This window comes from Labeo rohita, chromosome 21 (genome assembly GCF_022985175.1).
Source record: "Labeo rohita strain BAU-BD-2019 chromosome 21, IGBB_LRoh.1.0, whole genome shotgun sequence".
NCBI lineage: Eukaryota > Metazoa > Chordata > Actinopteri > Cypriniformes > Cyprinidae > Labeo > Labeo rohita.
This window is the reverse complement of record NC_066889.1, coordinates 23,318,051-23,335,452: the sequence shown is the minus strand read 5'-3', so window position 1 is coordinate 23,335,452 and position 17,402 is coordinate 23,318,051. Positions and strand designations below refer to the sequence as shown.

The following is a 17,402-nucleotide window of genomic DNA, read 5'->3' as shown; positions in this document are numbered from 1 at the left end:
TATAATGATGGACGGATGAACAGAATAAAAGACAGAACGATAGAAAAATAGAACAACAATTATAGACAGAACGATAGATAGAACAATAGATAGAACGATAGAATGATAAAATGGTAGAACGCTAGATAGAACACTAGATAGATAAAACGATAGATAGAACAAAGAATGATAGATAGATAGAACAGCATGATAGGTATAATGATAAAATAATGGATGGATGAAAAAAACAAAAGACAGAACGATACAAAAATAGAATGCAGGAATTTTATATAGAACGATAGATAGAACGATAGAATGGTAGATAGAATGACAGAACGATAGACTGATCGATAGAATGATAGAATGTTAGATAAATAGAAAGACATAGATAGCTCTCTGGACACGATCAGGGCGCCGCCCTGGTGGACCCAACTGGCCAGGCATCTTGAAAGAGAAAGGATAGGGTGGTAGATTCACTTGAGATTATGATTTAAAACCTCTGCTAATAAGCTTTGCCATGCTGGGAATGGGCTGGTGGGGTGAGGAAAGGGTGATCTCTGGGGCCATTAAATTGCAAATGAGTGATGATGTGCTAGAGAGGCTCCCCCCAGATCACCAGCCACTGCTGCAGACATAAGGGCCTCTCATACACCTCAGCCAACACCAGACCCAGCTGGGTCCACCGGACGCACAGCCAAAAGCTGCACAGGGTGTCTAGTCTCCCTACACGTCCTCTTTCCAATCTACGTTTTTCAAGCTGAAAGTTATTCCCCTGAATGTCATACAAACTCACACTGTACATTCAAAATAAGTCCACATCCCCAAAACAAACAGGGTTTTTAATTAATCAGGCTGGCCTGTGAGAATACAACAACAAATGCACGCATTCAGAATCGCACCGTCAGATCCGCACGGGTGCAGGTGGGCTCATTTTTAGCTCCAGACTGCCTGCGACCCTGCATTAGAAGGTCGTTCTCTGTCCGAGGCCATGATGGCCACAAAATAGTGCTTAAATCTTTAAAAACGCCACCTATAAATTACTGCAAAGGACAGCGGGGTCAAAGCTTGGCGTGGAAACCGGCCAAGAGCCATCAATCTGCGGTGAGGGTGACATCTGTCTCAGGGACTCCCCTGTTCTCTCTTTCTCCCTGCTGCCTTTCTCTTTTATCCAGCCCCCCTTCCTCGCCGTCCATCTTTATCGTGCTCTCTCGTGCATTCTTGCAAATGAAGGTCCCCCCACTAAACCCAAACATATTAAAATTCATGAGCAAATGTTATGTCGCAGGTATTTCGACGCAGGGGCTTCTAAAGCACCCGGGCTTTCGCGGCATCACTTTCAGTGCAGGTTTAATGCCCATTTTGGGCATGAAATACAGATTTTCTGCTTCGGAAAGTGGGCTCTGCGCATTTTAAACCGCCATGGAGGCTTTCGACGCACGGCTGAAATCTAACCCGCAACTTCAGATCCTTGAGTTTAGTCCCAGCAGCATTCGTCTGACCTCCCCTCCCTCTAAAAAAAAACAAGAAAGCCATAACTTATTCATATATTCGGCTAATTCCCAAAACAAACCTTTAAAGACGCCTGCAATTGCTCCAGTTCTCACCTCCATTTGAAAAGCAAACCTCATGCACTTTTAATTCATGGGATGAAATGACAAGTGCGAGAACCTGACAAGTCTGGCCTTTTTTTTTTTTTTTTTTTACAGTCACTCTGATGGCGGCAGATTAATGAGCAGGTTTGAACTAACCCTGAACTCCATAACACAGATTTTTTTAGTTTCTGATAGACAGGGAAAACAACAACTTTTTATTTCTAAACAGCCTGCAAGATGTCCTAAGGTCTGTTTTAGCCATTTTAACCTTAACATAACGGCTGGCTACCTACAAGTTTTTCCAGGTGCTGTAGCTTTAAATACGGCTGGGTGATAAATGTAGGGTCCTATAATTTCTATGATGTGGAAAACATAGACGGAATCATGGAATCTGGTAAAAAAAAAATGGAATTTACTGTATAATGCGGAATGTCACAGAATTTGATTAAATCAAAAGTAGGTCAGTACACTTAAAACAAAACCTGAATATGTGAATATTATCCTGACAAGTATTATCGTCATGTCCAAACAGAAACTTAAAGGTCATCACAGCAACCCGTCAAAATAAAAGTTTGTGAAAAGCGTGAAACATTGTATAATTTAACGATAGTACCACTACTACTACTAATAAAATGATTCAAAAATTTTTTCCCAAAAATACCAGAAAAATGTAAATATACAACATTTATAAAAATAAATAAATAATAATAAAAAAAATTGTAATAAAATCAAATAATTAGAGAAGCTTTTGATTATTAAATGTTAATGAAACCATTAAAATAGAATCCAGAAAATTAATGGAAAACAGAATTTGGTAAAAAATAAAACTGAATTTGAGAAAAAAAAAAAAAAATCATAACGCCTTAAATTTTAATAAACTGTGATTAAACTGTGTATGTTCCATGATTTCAATTAATTAGACATGCTTTTTGATCAATATTTATTTATTTTTTTGATTTAGCCATTAAAACAGAGTCTAGAAAAATGTAATCGATTTTATACGGCTGTATAAATGATATCGAGATTGCAATAAAGTATGTCTAACAATGATCAGCTCTGGACATTTGAATCTCTATATTCTGTGTGTAGCATAGTTATATCTACTACACAAACTCCAACACGTGACACTCATATTGTTTTCGTCTGTCAGCTCAATATATACAGACAGTCCATGTGAACTTCATCTCCAGAGCTGATCTAAGACTTCACAAGCTTCAAATGTCAAAAGTAGTTTTTACAGAAATATATTACTATTGCGTACTAAAACGTACTTCTCAATGTAATAATGACAACATTCTTATTTTTAAGGAATATAATACAGCAAAGACATTCTTCTATCCATGTTTTAATTTAAGTACAGGTCAGTTTCAGCATATTGTTTGACAAAATAATTGTTGTTGTAAATTAATTTAATATATAAAAAAAGATTAAATTGATTAAAGTTTTATTAACTAATTTCACTAGACACTGTTTTGACAATAAACTTGTATTGAATCATAGAACACAGAATCCAAAAATTAAAAATAAAATGGAAAACACAGAATATAGAGAAAAATAAAATGGGTTTCATGGGTCATGGGTCCCCAAATTAAATGTTAGCTTACTCTGGGGAGTTTAGTAGTGAACAAACAAGTTTACATTCATCTCAAGGTGTAACAAATAGCTGAAAAGCATTTCTTCTCCATTAATGATAATATCATGTGATATCGCAAAAATAGTTTTGGCTATATGTGACCCTGGACCACATTTCTTGCGATGCACTGTATGGGTCAAAATGATAGATTTTTCTTTTATGCCAAAAATCATTAGGATATTAAGTAAAGATCATGTTTCATGAAGATAATTTGTAAATTTCCTACCGTAAATATATAAAAACTTAATTTCTGATTAGTAATATGCATTGTTAAGGACATTTGGACAATTTTAAAGGTGATTTTCTCAATATTTTGATTTTTCAGATTCCAGATTTTAAAATAGTTGTATCTCAGTCAAATATTGTCCCATCCTATCAAACCATACAGCAATGGAAAGCTTATTTATTAAAAAAAATGTACCCTTATGACTGGTTTTGTGGTTCAGGGTCACATATCACCCAGCCCTAGTGAAAGCTGTATTTTGAAAAACAAACAAATGCATAGACAAAAAGGTTCAGTCCGGTTGGTCTTTAAATGTCTTAAGCCGAAAGCATTTCACTCCAATAAATATCATGACATTAAAATCCTATTTACATGCAATAACACTGAGTGGGAAAATCACTAATGAGGATTTATTTGTTAACAATGCCCCAATAAAAAAAAATCGTAGTCCCCTATGAATAACAAATAGACTGTTTCAGTAGACGTCAAGCTAATTATAATCTCATAATGGTTTAATAGGGGGTTGTTCCAGAGTCATTACGTGTTTTTCTTAGGGTACGTGAGCGTCGTCAAATCACTTCTGTATCAAACAACGCTGTGACTCTAAACCACGAGAAAACTAGAGATACACAGCTTACTTTAAATGCTACACATACACACTTACGCATGTACTGCGTATATGCCGCATGCATAAACATTGCAATCTCCACGCGCTGGAGTCGGCCCAGTATCATATCACCATCTCGATCTGCTCTGACTGCAGACGAAGCGTATCCTCCACCCTCATGTATCCCACAATGCCCTCCCGCTTTTCTAAAAACGACTGGTTTCCACACTATTTTTTTTTATCAAACCCTGCATGATAAATCTCAATACAACTCAGCACAAGATGGTACATTAGCATAGGTACGAGAACACCTTGTGTCTGTACAGACGTACTGTGTGGTAAGTTCTCCAAATAATAAAAAATACAGACGGATGGTTGTTCTGACATGTAGCTCACAAAACAGCAGCTCTTAATGCACTGCTGATTCTGTCAAAAAGCAAAGACAAATTATGCTTAATATAGCTAATCTATCTGACTATTCAATATGACATAAACAAATGTTGGTTCAGTCATGTATAAGAAGATGAGAATATATAATAAACGCAAGCTGAAACCAAGCACCAGGTTGTTTTTAGCTACCACACACGCTTAAATAAATACACACGCAGGCTGTTGTTTACACGGAAATGGTGGTTGAGTGTTGTATAAAGTAAAGAACCATTACGGGCCCGTAACTCTGCCGCACTGTGCGCACTCATGCTATCACTGACCCATGGAATATTGTTTCATGTGTTCATCGTAGGATTTTATTTGACTTTCTGTGCATGCACTGCAGGATGCAGGAATATTTAGTTTTGGATGTTGGAGGAAACAATAAGTTTAACAGATGTTTATTTGTGTGGGAATGTAGTGAGTACATCTCACAGCCAGGTCCTCATGTCAGGATTGGGACTAACATTATTCACAAAGTAAAAAACAAACAAACAAACAACATAAAATAAATAAATAAAAACATTTACAAAAAACATGTCAGGATTGGGACAAACATTATTTACAAAGTTACAAAAAATTAAAATAAATAAATAATTTATTTAAAAATAACAATAATAATTGCAAAAATGTGTAAAATACGTAAAAATAAATAAATAAAAATCTGGTATCTGATATCTGTAAAGCTAAACTGGGTTTTATTATAAAAAATGTCATTAACAAAAAGGACATATTAAAAATTACACAGGATTATGCTTAATTTATATAGGATTTGATTTGATTCCAGGTCTTCTTAAACAAAACAAAACAAAACAAAACAAAAAACAGAACAAAACAAACAAAAAAAAAAAACATAAAAAAAACAAAGAAGTGCATGGCACTCCAGCCCTTAAATCTTCAATTTCTGGCTAATATTTTCAGCTACCATTTATTCTCTTAGCTCCATTTATCACATTTCTGCAGCTTTTTCATAAAAACGATAAATGTAAAAAATGCGGTCTAAACCTGCCCCCAGCCAAACAACCAACAGCTAGTTTTTACTGCTAGAATTTACTGTCATTTTACAGCTTCAGTGAAGCCCAATTTACAAACCACTATAAAAAAATATTGTGAAATACCGTAAAATATGTAAAAATAAAATTATGTAGCTATAAAGCTAAACTGGGTTTTATTAAAAAAAAAAAATGGCATTAACAAAAAGGACATTTTAAAAATTACAAAGTATTATGCTATATATATAGGATTTGATTTGACTCCAGGTCTTCTTAAAGAAAATTATACCACTAGACAAAAACGTCAAGCACTTAAGAAGAGATTTTTTTATTTGTCTTTTCAAAGAAAAAAAGTGATAATGACAAAACCAAACATATGCAAACAAAACCTAACAAAATAAACAAAACAAAACAAAACAAAACACAAAGCAAAAAACAAAACAAACAAAAACAAAACAAAAAACAAAGAAGTGCACTCCTGCCATTACATTTTCTATATCTGCTACCATTTATACTTACACTACTATTTATACTCTCAGCTCCATTTATCACATTTCTGCAGCTTTTTCCTAAAAATCAATGATAAAGGCAAAAAAAAAAAAAAAAAAAAAAAAAAAAAGGCTGTCTAAACCTGTTCACAGCCAAACAACCAAGAGCTTGTCTAACAACCAGGTTTACTGTCATTTTACAGCTTCAGTGAAGCCCAATTTACAGACCAGTATAAAAAAGGACATATTAAAAATTACACAGGATTGTGCTAGATATATATAGGATTTGATTTGACTCCAGGTCTTCTTAAAGAAAATTATACCACTAGACAAACACATCAAACACTCAAGAAGAGATTTTTTTTAATTTGTCTTTTCAAGGAAAAGATGTGATCAGGACAAAGCCAAACATATGCAAATAAAAGCTAACAAAATAAAACAAAACAAAAAGAAACAAAACAAGACACAGAGCAAAAAAAACAAAAAAAACAAACAAAACAAAATAAAACAAAACAAAGAAGAGCATGGCACTCCTGCCATTACGTTTTCCATATCTGGCTAACGTTTTCAACTACAATTTATACTCGGCTCCATTTATCACATTTCCGCAGCTTTTTCCTAAAAATCAATGATAAAATGCAAAAAAGGCTGTCTAAACCTGCTCACAGCCAAACAACCAACAGCTAGTCTAACAACCAGGTTTACTATCATTTTACAGCTTCAGTGAAGCCCAATTTACAAACCACTATAAAAAAAGGACAGAGGGATGATTAACAGTACACAGCCCCTCCGTTCCTTCCCAAATAGTTTGCTCTCTTTTCCTCCTTCTTTGTGCTCGTCTACACCAAAAAGTAATTAAAATGTTGCTTGCTTAAATCAGTCCATACAATGAAAATGATCTAAGCTATTACCTAAGCTTTTGTCTGCTTTTAGTTCTCTACCTAACCATTCTCCGCACACTCGGCTAATTAATGGAGTTTGAATACAGCATCATTAGACTAACAAATAGGTAACGCTTCACATAATGAGAAAAAAAGAATTTAAAATGATGCAAAGGGCTCAGACAAAAAGAGCACGCTGGTGTATTTTTAACAAGATGGATGCTGCGCAGATTCTCAGAACGCATCGTGTACTATGAATTTAAAAAATCATTAAATGTTAAATTACAATGACAATGTGGTCTGTGTTAGATGTGTATTTCGCTCGCTGAGTGCAGAAGTGAAAGCAGCTCCTGAAGGAGAAAATAAGCAATCATGGGCCTAAATAGGTTATTGCCTAAAAACGCTATAATACCTGGAGAAAATTTCCATTCACTCCAGACTTATACAACCTGCATGCTTTCCTCTTTGCTCATGGGCAAACAGAATACGAACCAATCACCAAATCACTCCAGAGCCATAGGAAATCATGTCAGCTACTGACTGTTCAGAGCTGACATCAAATGCAGCAAACAATAAAAAAGAGCCTATATAATGAAACCTATATAATCTGGTTAAATATATAAATATCTGATATAATATAAATATTTTATGTTTTCAAAAAACAGGCTGTATTTTGGGTACAATGACACCTTTTCTCAGCCTTGCCTAGACAGCAGTGCACATATCACTCCTAAACCCTTTAAATATTTAACACACACTCACACCACAATAACACTTAGATGATGCAACTAGTTTGAAAACAGAAACTATTAATTTCGCTGGAGTTGTCAGAACACTGCAAGGCTCCGGAGCTTCTTAAATCAAAATTGTGATTCACAGGCAGGACGAGATAAAACCAGCGTGCCGCAGAGGGGGGTGTGGCCTCGGGCTTTTCATCGGCGCAGTTTATATGAAATTACAGCTAAACCTTATAAAACTTTTAAGGCTGAACCCAGTTTAGCCCTGCCTTGCTCTTCGAGTCTCGCTATTTAAATATATGAAAACACAACAAGGCCATTACGCCGGACATAAATCTTGCAGGATAAAATTTCAGGAAGCCTGCAAAAGCTGCGCAGCGTGGCATATTTGCATAGTTTTCAATTTAGAAACTAAATCGCCTGCACCAAACGCCATTACTTCCAGTTTAAAAGTTCACACGGCCTAATGCAACACAGCTATCTGACAGAGAGTTATGGGAGATACAGATGAAATTCATGAGATGAGCGTTCTGGGATTAGCCGTGGCACATAAACAAGTCTCCATGCGGTCCCGACGACTAAAAGAACCGAGATGAGTTTCAAAACGCCTCGAGGTGAGAAAATGGTTACATTCTGGCCCAATTCAGACAGGGTCACACTAGTTAATAAGGGCCACTGCAAGACAAGACCTCTATCCTGTACAACTCCACACACACGCAGGTTTTCCTTTTCCCTCTCTTTCATTGGCAAGTCATCGCTCACCTTGAGTAACTATCTTTTCTCTTAATGGCCGACCTCTGTGGCGATCGCCTCATATGACACTAGACAAAAACACCTCTGCCACCCTCTCGACTGTCCGCCTGAAAAATGAGGGCGTTCTCACGGATGCATATTTACATGCATGTTCACTGCTACTTGTATTCAGTGCAGACGTGTGAAGGCGACAAGTTGCAACCTCCGTCGGCTCTCTCATAAACAAAACAGTCGCATCGATCAATTGGTGCGGAAACCGCATTCGAAGCGGGAGCTTGTCGGCGGGGATGAGCGATCGGAGACTAGAGGCTTGAGAGGATTTGGGATGGGCCGAGGCTCGGAACATCTGCAGATCCAAACGAGCTAGAGAGGAAAAAAAGAGAAACGCTGTGTGTGCAGATGATGCAACAGCAATGCAATAGTGAGTCCAGGACGCGAGCTGAATTAACACCAAGCCGCAGGAGGAAAAACCCAGCGTTTCTCTTTCTCCGGCAAGGACATCCAATTGTCTTTTGGAAAAATCCTGCCCAGAAACTCAGGTTTAGGTTGCCCAGAAACAGAATTTTCTTCGGCATTAACACAGTCTCTCGATAACACATCACCCCGATGGAAAACATTCGCACTCGTACATTTTTTTAAGGAAGGCTTGTTTGGTCCATCAAAACACGAGTATAGAATAAGAATCACCTTGGACATGGATATTTTGAAGTTGGGAATCTTAATAAACTGCTGCAGCTAAACAAGACAATGCTAACTGTCCCAACCGCAGACTCTGTGGGCCAGGAGAGACAGTCATTCGATGCATAGCGGCAATCTCCCCTACGCTAAAAGGCGTGCAAGGAGAAGAAGTTACGGTCCGCAGCATGTTTCCTGTAGCTGCTGGTGACCGGTACAAATGGCCTCTATTAGCTGTGCTGAGTCACGCAGAGCAGCCAAATGAAAGTGCTGGAGGACTCAAGAACTCCCCCCAGCACAGCCCTGCCCCAAGTACCCGGTTTTCTCCATCCAACTCTCTTTCACTGTCTACTTCTATTACTCAGTTTAAAACCGAAGCCATTCCTGTGCTAAACTCTGTTTACATCCGTCTTTTAGCTTTGTTTCTCCTCTTTCCACCACTCTGTTTTTCAATCCATCACTCTCCCGATTTCTATCCTTCAGCCAGTGTCGTAACATTCGCCTATTTCTCCCAAGAGACAGAAGTCTAAAGACTAGATAACTGATGTACAGAATCATTACTTTGGCTGCTCAGGCATGAGGATGAATGGCTCAGTGTCTCATTAAAGTCCACACGTAAAACACATCGTGCTTTATTCAGTCATCGCTCCATGGCGAAATCAAATGTATGCCCACGTCTGCATATCAAAAACAGAGCTCAAAAGTAGACCATATGCATGAGAATAATGACTATCAAAAATAGACAGCGTGAATTCAGCAGCACAGTACGAAAACGCAGCGTCTCCTCCTACGTGCTTCTTTATAGCATCAAACGTGTTCCCTCTCCACCTACACTCATCACAACTTCAAACGCTCACGCTTCTCAACGATGGTCGCTTCTGGTGTTTACCTGCACAACGTGGGATCGTTTTCTAACGATTTTGGAAAAGTAAAACTGCACCGCAAGCAATTAAAGGTTTAGTTCACTCAAAAATTCAAATTTTGTTATTTACTAACCTTCATGCCATTCCAACTCAGACATTTCTAAATATTTCAGCAGAAAAAAAAGTGATACAGGTTTGGAACAACAAGAAGGTGAGGTGGACGTGATCATGATGCTCCATGCTGGCTCGCCAAATCGCAAGCATTTAACCAATCAACCACCTTAACGCCAATATTTGCACTGAAAAGCTTGAGGTTCTGTCATTTCCGTTATCCTAAGACCCCAACAGAGAGCCGCAGACCTGCTCTCAGGACCTCATCTCAGCATGGAGTGTAATGGTAAATCTTGAACGATGTGTGTGGGAGGGTAAGTGAGTGAATAAATGGATGACAAAACCCCTTCTAGCCTGTGAATGGAAAGAGAAATCGCATGATTGGGAGAGGAGAGATGGCGGAGACGTGCAGCAGGCTGGAGGAGGTGATAACGTGCGAAGAGAGGAAGTGGGTGGAGGTGGAGACGGATGAAGTGCCAAGATGGAGAACTTCCTATAATGATGAGAAACAAGACAATGCGATCATGTTAATGATCAAGGAGGGCAGACGAATGTAGGACTAACAAATAATAATTTGTTTGTGAGGCAACGTCAGGAAAAAAAACAAAAAACGTAGCTTGATAGAAGTCACCAATAATTAAAAACTGACAATTGGTATTTTTAATATTGCATATTGCAGTGTTTATTTTAAATGATTTATCTGTGCACACCATAATTATAAATTCATGTGCCCTCGTAATCTTTAATCAGAAACATTTCCGTACGCTTGCAACGACATGTCTTCTCTGATGACGTGTACATTGGCACGAAGATGGGACGATAATCCCTCCCATCCAGCAAGCCGTCACTCTGACGTGAGATCACAGCAATTAGCAAACAACGATCTAATCAATTCTCGACGGACAAATAAAGTCCAGTCCTTTTTTCTCATTTCGAGAAACTAGATATACATCAGAAGAGAGACGATTGCAAATTCCGTTTCATGCCGACTTTAAAGCAACAGTTCACCCAAAAATTAAAATTCTGTCATGATTTACAAACCCTCATTTTGTTCTTCTGTGGAACACTAACACAAAATATCCTCCTTTACGTTTGAGAGAAGAACTGCATGCAGGTTTTTTACAACATGATGGTAAGGTGAACTATTCCTTTAAGGGCACATATTAGCACTTTTAAGAGTACTGCCCTAGTGGCAAGCTTTTATAAATGTACTACTTTTTCTGAAAGTGAAGGGAAAGGTCAGTTTTACAAAACAGCATATTAAGTTCTTGAAGCAACGAGAGCTCCAGAGCGGACAGGCCTCGGCGTACTCCAGGGTACGGAGAGAACGGCACCGCTGCCAAAGGGAAATGGATTTTGAGAGACACTGACGCCAGTGCTTATGTTGTGGAGAGCGAGTGAACGAGTACCTAAACTCAGTTATAACACAGAGCCAAGCAGGCCTGACGACCACACTAGTGAACACGGGGGCCCTGCAGTGGGGGGGATGGGTACAAAGGACCATATATTGCAAATAGGAGACAGTTCCTAGAATCAGCCGGCACGACTCCCCATAGTTCACGAGCAACATGATTAACCACCGGACGGGGAGTACTCCAGCGGTGCTATTAATAAAAGATAACCTCCTACCCTCCCCAGACCCGCTTCTCAAAGCCACATTTTTGCTAGGCACATACAGAGGACAGCTTTGTTTACTACAACAGAGGGACTACATCCCTGGGGCTGGGGTACGCATGCAGCTCTTCCCTCGACTCCCAGGGTAAATTAGCCACCGATGTGACCCTAAAGCCAAACAATGTCCTCCGGGTTGGGGATCAATTAGACAAGCCTGTGGAATAATGACACCCCTGGGAAGATGTTCCTAGGGAGACCCCCTTTGGACCCCTGGCTGAGGGCTTCAGGAATTGATCTTTCCGAACACACCACAGGTACACAGCTTCAGCAGTAATTACCACGCTGCAGGAGCAGACGAGCGCACAAACAAGGCACAGTTGTGGCCGAACCTAACCGGAGACGTGAGTTGCTGCGTATGACACCAACTGGCGAGGAGAAGATAAGCAGGAGGTAATTATAGTTCGGCTGCTGTTACCGCTAGAACACACCACGCTGAAATGCTATTGTGCGGACTGTCGACATAAATTAATATTTTATTGTGAAGCAATAGAACAGGAACAATCATGACTACACAACCCCAATTAAGAGGTTACTGGACAGACCCTTTCAGACAGATCCTATCCTTGCTCATAATGTATTCTTCCATTGTCTTGACGGCTGCCATTTACCTTTAGTTCCTGCACGATCACGATAATAGGCTACTTGTTTCAGACAGTACATGGTGGAGTATTTTTTTTTTTTTTTTGTGCACACAACACAATCTCTAAAGAAGCTAAAGGCTAGAGTACACACATATGTTCATTTTTCCAACATGGTAGGGACTTTCTATTGTTTTAATACTGAGTTAATAATATTTCCATCTTCACCAAATCTCACAAAAGCCTGTAGAGCTCAGGCTTTTCTATCCTTGAAGATCTAGTCAGCACAATGTAGGCACAAGCTGAACACACACACACACACAGAGAGAAGAGAGAGAGAAAGGTACTCTGGAAAAAAGCCTCAATGGAAAATTTTTGATGGACTTAAGAATTGAGCTGGACCTCAAGACAGCTTCTACAGGGCTTTCCACACTACCCTGGATAGTACCTTTCTGAACATCGTGTAAAGGCCAGTTTTATCCCTGGGTTAAGCACACGTTTCACACTTGCAATTTTGGAAGGGGGTCAGCATCACTTCTAACCCTGGGTTACGCTAGCGCGGCTTCAGCGAAACAATACGTTACATTAACGCTAAAACGTTACGGAGAGTTGTTTAGCAACAGACACCAATCATAAACTGCCTCAGTTCTTCTCTCATTAAATATTCATGCGCTTTGTACAGTCGCTAAAACTTTCACTCGCCGTTTCCATGTTTGAGGGGAAACAGTTAAAAATGTCGAACAGCGACGGTAGAATTCTTTTGCTCCACATAGCGACTTTTCACACAGATGAACAAGCAGTTATTAAACAGGTCGAGTATTTGTCCAAATAAGAGCGTTACAAACGCACAACGTGGAAATCTCAAAACCTGACGACCCCAAATTAACAACTGAGCCAGGAAGTATGAACAGTGTGAAACACAGAATGAGAAACGCCAATTTAAAGTGTGAAAAACCCACCCCCAACCTCAAAATAGGCTCGCGTAAAAATCCCGAAGTAGCGTTTGCCTTCAATCGCCGTCTGACTAAATTCGCTTCGCCTTGGCTAAGGAACAATTCTAAATCAATACTTAACTTTCGTAGTACACCAGTGAATGAACGATTCCTTAGCACGTTTCATATGTGACATTAATGTATGCATTAAAAGCAGCCAGTACATCCAAGCCTGTCATCCGATTTTGTGATGGAAACGGAGGCAAAGCAAATCAAGACATTCTAGTGACAGGAACCGAGTGTGAAACGTACCTTTGTGCATGCCAGTGAAGCGGTCTTTCAGCACGGTGAGCTCATAGATCTTGCCAAATTCCTCGAAGAGCGGCCGGAGGTCCTTCTCGTCCAGGTTGCGGGGTATCTGTCCGATGAACAGTTTGATGGCATCGTGGTCCTTCATTGGAATGGTGGCGCAGCTCGCGGGACTGTGCGTGTGGCTTATTCCGTTCACCAGCCCGTTCGTACTGGCCGCTCCTCCGTGCACCGCGGCGTCCACCTGTCCGTTCGTTAAAGTTGCCATGTTCACCGCGAGGACTTTCAGCTGCTACGCCTTCAGAAGTGTTTCAAACGACGGGATGAGACGTCCTACTCTGGTTTTCGCCGAAAATGCACAGATGCAAACACGTACCATTGAACACAAGTCAAATATCAAACGCGTTTGGTCGTCCAGGCGGAGGCGTGTTTCCTTGTACGTGTCCCTTACTACTCAATTCATTCATGTAATAAAAACGAGAGAGAGAGAGACCGACCGAGAGCGTTCGCTTTACCTCCGTTCCCCTCGCCCCTGCTTCTAGCTACCCTTTTATTTTTTGCATTGAGAAGTCGGTATGGGTGTCCTCCCGGTTTAAACCGACAGGGCTGTCTCAAACGCACTCCGTGCAGTGGGGAGGAAGAGAAGAAAAAGCAGCTCCCTTTATGTCACACGACGCGCTCTCTCCCCCTCTCATCGTTATACACGAACATGGTATGTTCCGCCGAAGGAGAGGGACTATAAATAAAGAAAATATCACATTTACACGGCTCTTTGTACGCTGGCTTGTGAATGACGCACCTTAGACTTGCACATAGTGGCATTCAATCTGTTTATTTCAACAAAACGAGCACGCATTGGTTGTTTTTCAACGCACTCTAATGCATAATATTCCCCCATGTGCATTTCTCAGGAAAGCATCAAAGCATTCACCAAAATTCGAGGGGAACTAATGGACAGCGCCAGTGCTGAAACGGACAGCGCCAGTGCTGAAACGCTCGGAAAGTGCAAGGGCAAAAACAGCCTTATGCGTGTAACTTCGCCAGGATAAAACATTTCAATTTTGTCATTATGATTATTTTTACGTATCAGTCGAAGAAATACAAAAATTTATTCGAAACAATGTCTCTTTTTAAATACACGAGCTAGAAAGAGGGCTGTGAGCTCCTCCGCGCGGTGTGTACGGGCAGGGAGGCGACACTTTGTGTGTGTGTTCAGGAATGGGGATAATAAACATACAAATCTGTATCATATAGTTGGTTCACAAAGAGTAACCTTTAACCCGTTCAGACCCGGTTGTCCATTTCAGTGAGCATCATTTTATCTGGGTGTTTTATAGGGTTTTGGACGTTTAGTGCCATCAAAATGCATTTTTATTATGTCAATCTATGATTGCTACGTAACGTTTTTTTCCTGGCTCAATAGCCTTCTTTTAAAATACGGCATAGTTTGAATGTTTACCTTAATATGTGTAAAAACAACATTAGCTTCCACATTACAATTGTAATATATTTTAGCTTTGTCATTTTTGGACACTGTAAAAAAAAAAAAAAAAAAAAAAAAAAAAAGAAGATTGAAAAATTGTAGTGTGTTTTACAAAACAATACCATTACTTTTTAAAATATAAATATATTGCCATTTTTTTTTTTTACATATATTCAAATTAAAAAGTTATTTTAAATTGTAATACTATTTCACAGTATTACCATTTTTACTGTATTTTTGGTCCAATAAATGCAGCCTTGAGCATAAGAGACTTTTGACTTTTGACACACACACACAATCTGGACGTTCAGAGCACCAATGCCTATTGTAATGGACATTACAAACAGCTATTACAATCTTATCATAAAACATTTTTTGATTGATTATCATTTATGGCTGCATTGAGAGTAAAATTAAAGCATGGTCGTATTTTTTGCTTCCCTAGAACATAATTCATGAGCGACGGGTCAATAGCTGACAGTGGAAATTTTTAAGCACTCTTTGAAAGATTATTTATAGTCACATCTTTTTACTCAGAGCTTGCTTTCATTGTGTCTTTGGATTTCATCAGACAAAAATGCTGTTGCGAATGACTACAGAGCATTTGCTTCAACAATAAACTCTCCTCTTTCACCGAAGCCAAAAACTAAGTGTCTCTTCAATTTAATAACATAACCCCATCAATGAACCTACAGAGATCTGCTGTTCTTTCTGATCAAGAAAAACAACCCCGATGAAATGAAGACTGACTGAACAGAGGTATTAAAGACCGCTCGGAGGTTTGAGTGACGCCTCCAAACATCTAACCTGAGCCCCGAACGCCTCTAAAATCCCACTTATCCACGATACGAACCGCTGTTGACAGTCAAAGCGTGTATGCACATGTGCAAACGTTGCATGCAAGCCTCCAATTTCCACACCAGAGCACACAACCACAGCGTTTTTCATGCTGACAATGACACACCACTGTCGAGACCAAAGCACCTGCTCATAATGATGGGAAATTGTAGGCTGCTTCAGAGTTCCTGCTGAGCACGAGGCCCACGGAGAACAACAGGCGTACATGTGTTCAGGACCGCCACGACGGCAGGTAGGAGCGCTCAAGCGAACTCAAAATGGAGGAGAACAACAAGCCACTTTAGAGGAGGCCTTCTGAATGCTCTGAAAAACCCAGGACGTCGCTGCTCAGAACAATGATTCTCAATTGGTTTTGCATCAGAACTCAGCTTTAGCAATGGATATCAAGTGGCGACCCAACGTGATGCCAAATGTAACCCGTTCATGCAAAACAAAGGTTCTTTGATGGCATCTACAAAGAACCTCCATTGAACCTTTCCATTTTTTTAAAGAAAGAAAAGGTTCTTAAAAAATAATGGTTCTTTAATGTAACAATGCCAGAAATAACCAGAACTGGGTTTTACAGCAAAGCCATAGATAAACCATTTATTTTCCCAAAAATTTTGCTTTCTTAAAAAACCTTTATTTTTACAGTTATTTTTCTGAGTGTGAAGAATCTTAAAAAAAAAAGAGAGAGAGAGAGACCAAAAAACATTTTCACTGTATTCTTGAGTTCTTGGAAGTGTTTTCTAAAATAAAATAAAAAATAAAATAAAATAAAATAAAATAATAGATACATTACAATGAAAAATAAATGCAACAACAAAAAAAAATGTCACTTGCACTTTGTAGAATGTATACGTTTTTCTATGACGTGGTTGTAAATTTCTTTTTGCTCCTAAGTGCAACCTTTATTTTTAAGAGTTCACAATCATACAATAAATGCAATGAATTGCATCATGCTACATTTCTTAAAAGAGCGACTTCTCTTAATTGCATCTTTCCAAATACATAATTTATAGCTCAGCAGCTCTCGTATCTATACGGCATCTTTTACCTTTTCATATTCTCCACCCAAAGGTCAAATGGGCAAATATTAAAACACAGTATAATCTTGTATGTGTTTGGCCTTAACGATGCGATTTTAAAACGTTGGATGTGATCCAAAGCAGCATTAAAAAAGGAAACCAAACACACTCCGTGGCCCTCTCACCTACCGCACTCAAAGGCTGTAATGGCCCGTTAATGTCATTTCGGACTGTCAGTATAACCCAGCCCAGCTGAGTCAGTCCGCTTGCTTTGGCAGGGCACTGCGCTCGCTTTTGCAAGCATACCCTTGGGGCCACACTGCCCGAGATCACGCCCGACTTGCCTTGAGCCATATTTTTAATACAAGGACGAAATGTGTTAGCACAAATCATTGTAATTATGTTCTGTGCGTAGTATCGCAACGATTATATAAGTTATGTTGCTATTATTGTTCCCTATAGTCTTTCTCTTCACCCCTCTCTTGTCTCTTTCGCTGTTTTCAAGCCGGCCCAAATGAAAAGCGTCTGATGAGCACGTCCATCGTCGTGATAATAATAATCATACGCAATTAACGGGTAATTTACAGACCGATTGGTC

General features: G+C 39.3%; 1 protein-coding gene across 5 annotated transcripts in view; it reads right to left on the bottom strand.

The window, feature by feature from the left end:
* The window catches only part of celf4 (CUGBP, Elav-like family member 4), a 116,331-nt gene extending 102,206 nt beyond the window's left edge, over positions 1-14,125 (bottom strand). For 2 of the 5 annotated variants that reach the window (XM_051092854.1, XM_051092853.1), the window contains exon 1: positions 13,460-14,124. In XM_051092854.1, coding sequence (XP_050948811.1) covers positions 13,460-13,724 — 265 coding nt within the window. In that variant the 5' untranslated portion in view covers positions 13,725-14,124. Of the gene's footprint in view, positions 1-13,459 lie in introns of all 5 variants that reach the window. The other 3 variants (XM_051092851.1, XM_051092852.1, XM_051092855.1) reach the window with 2 other exon arrangements.
* Between the last annotated feature and the right edge of the window lie 3,277 nt (positions 14,126-17,402).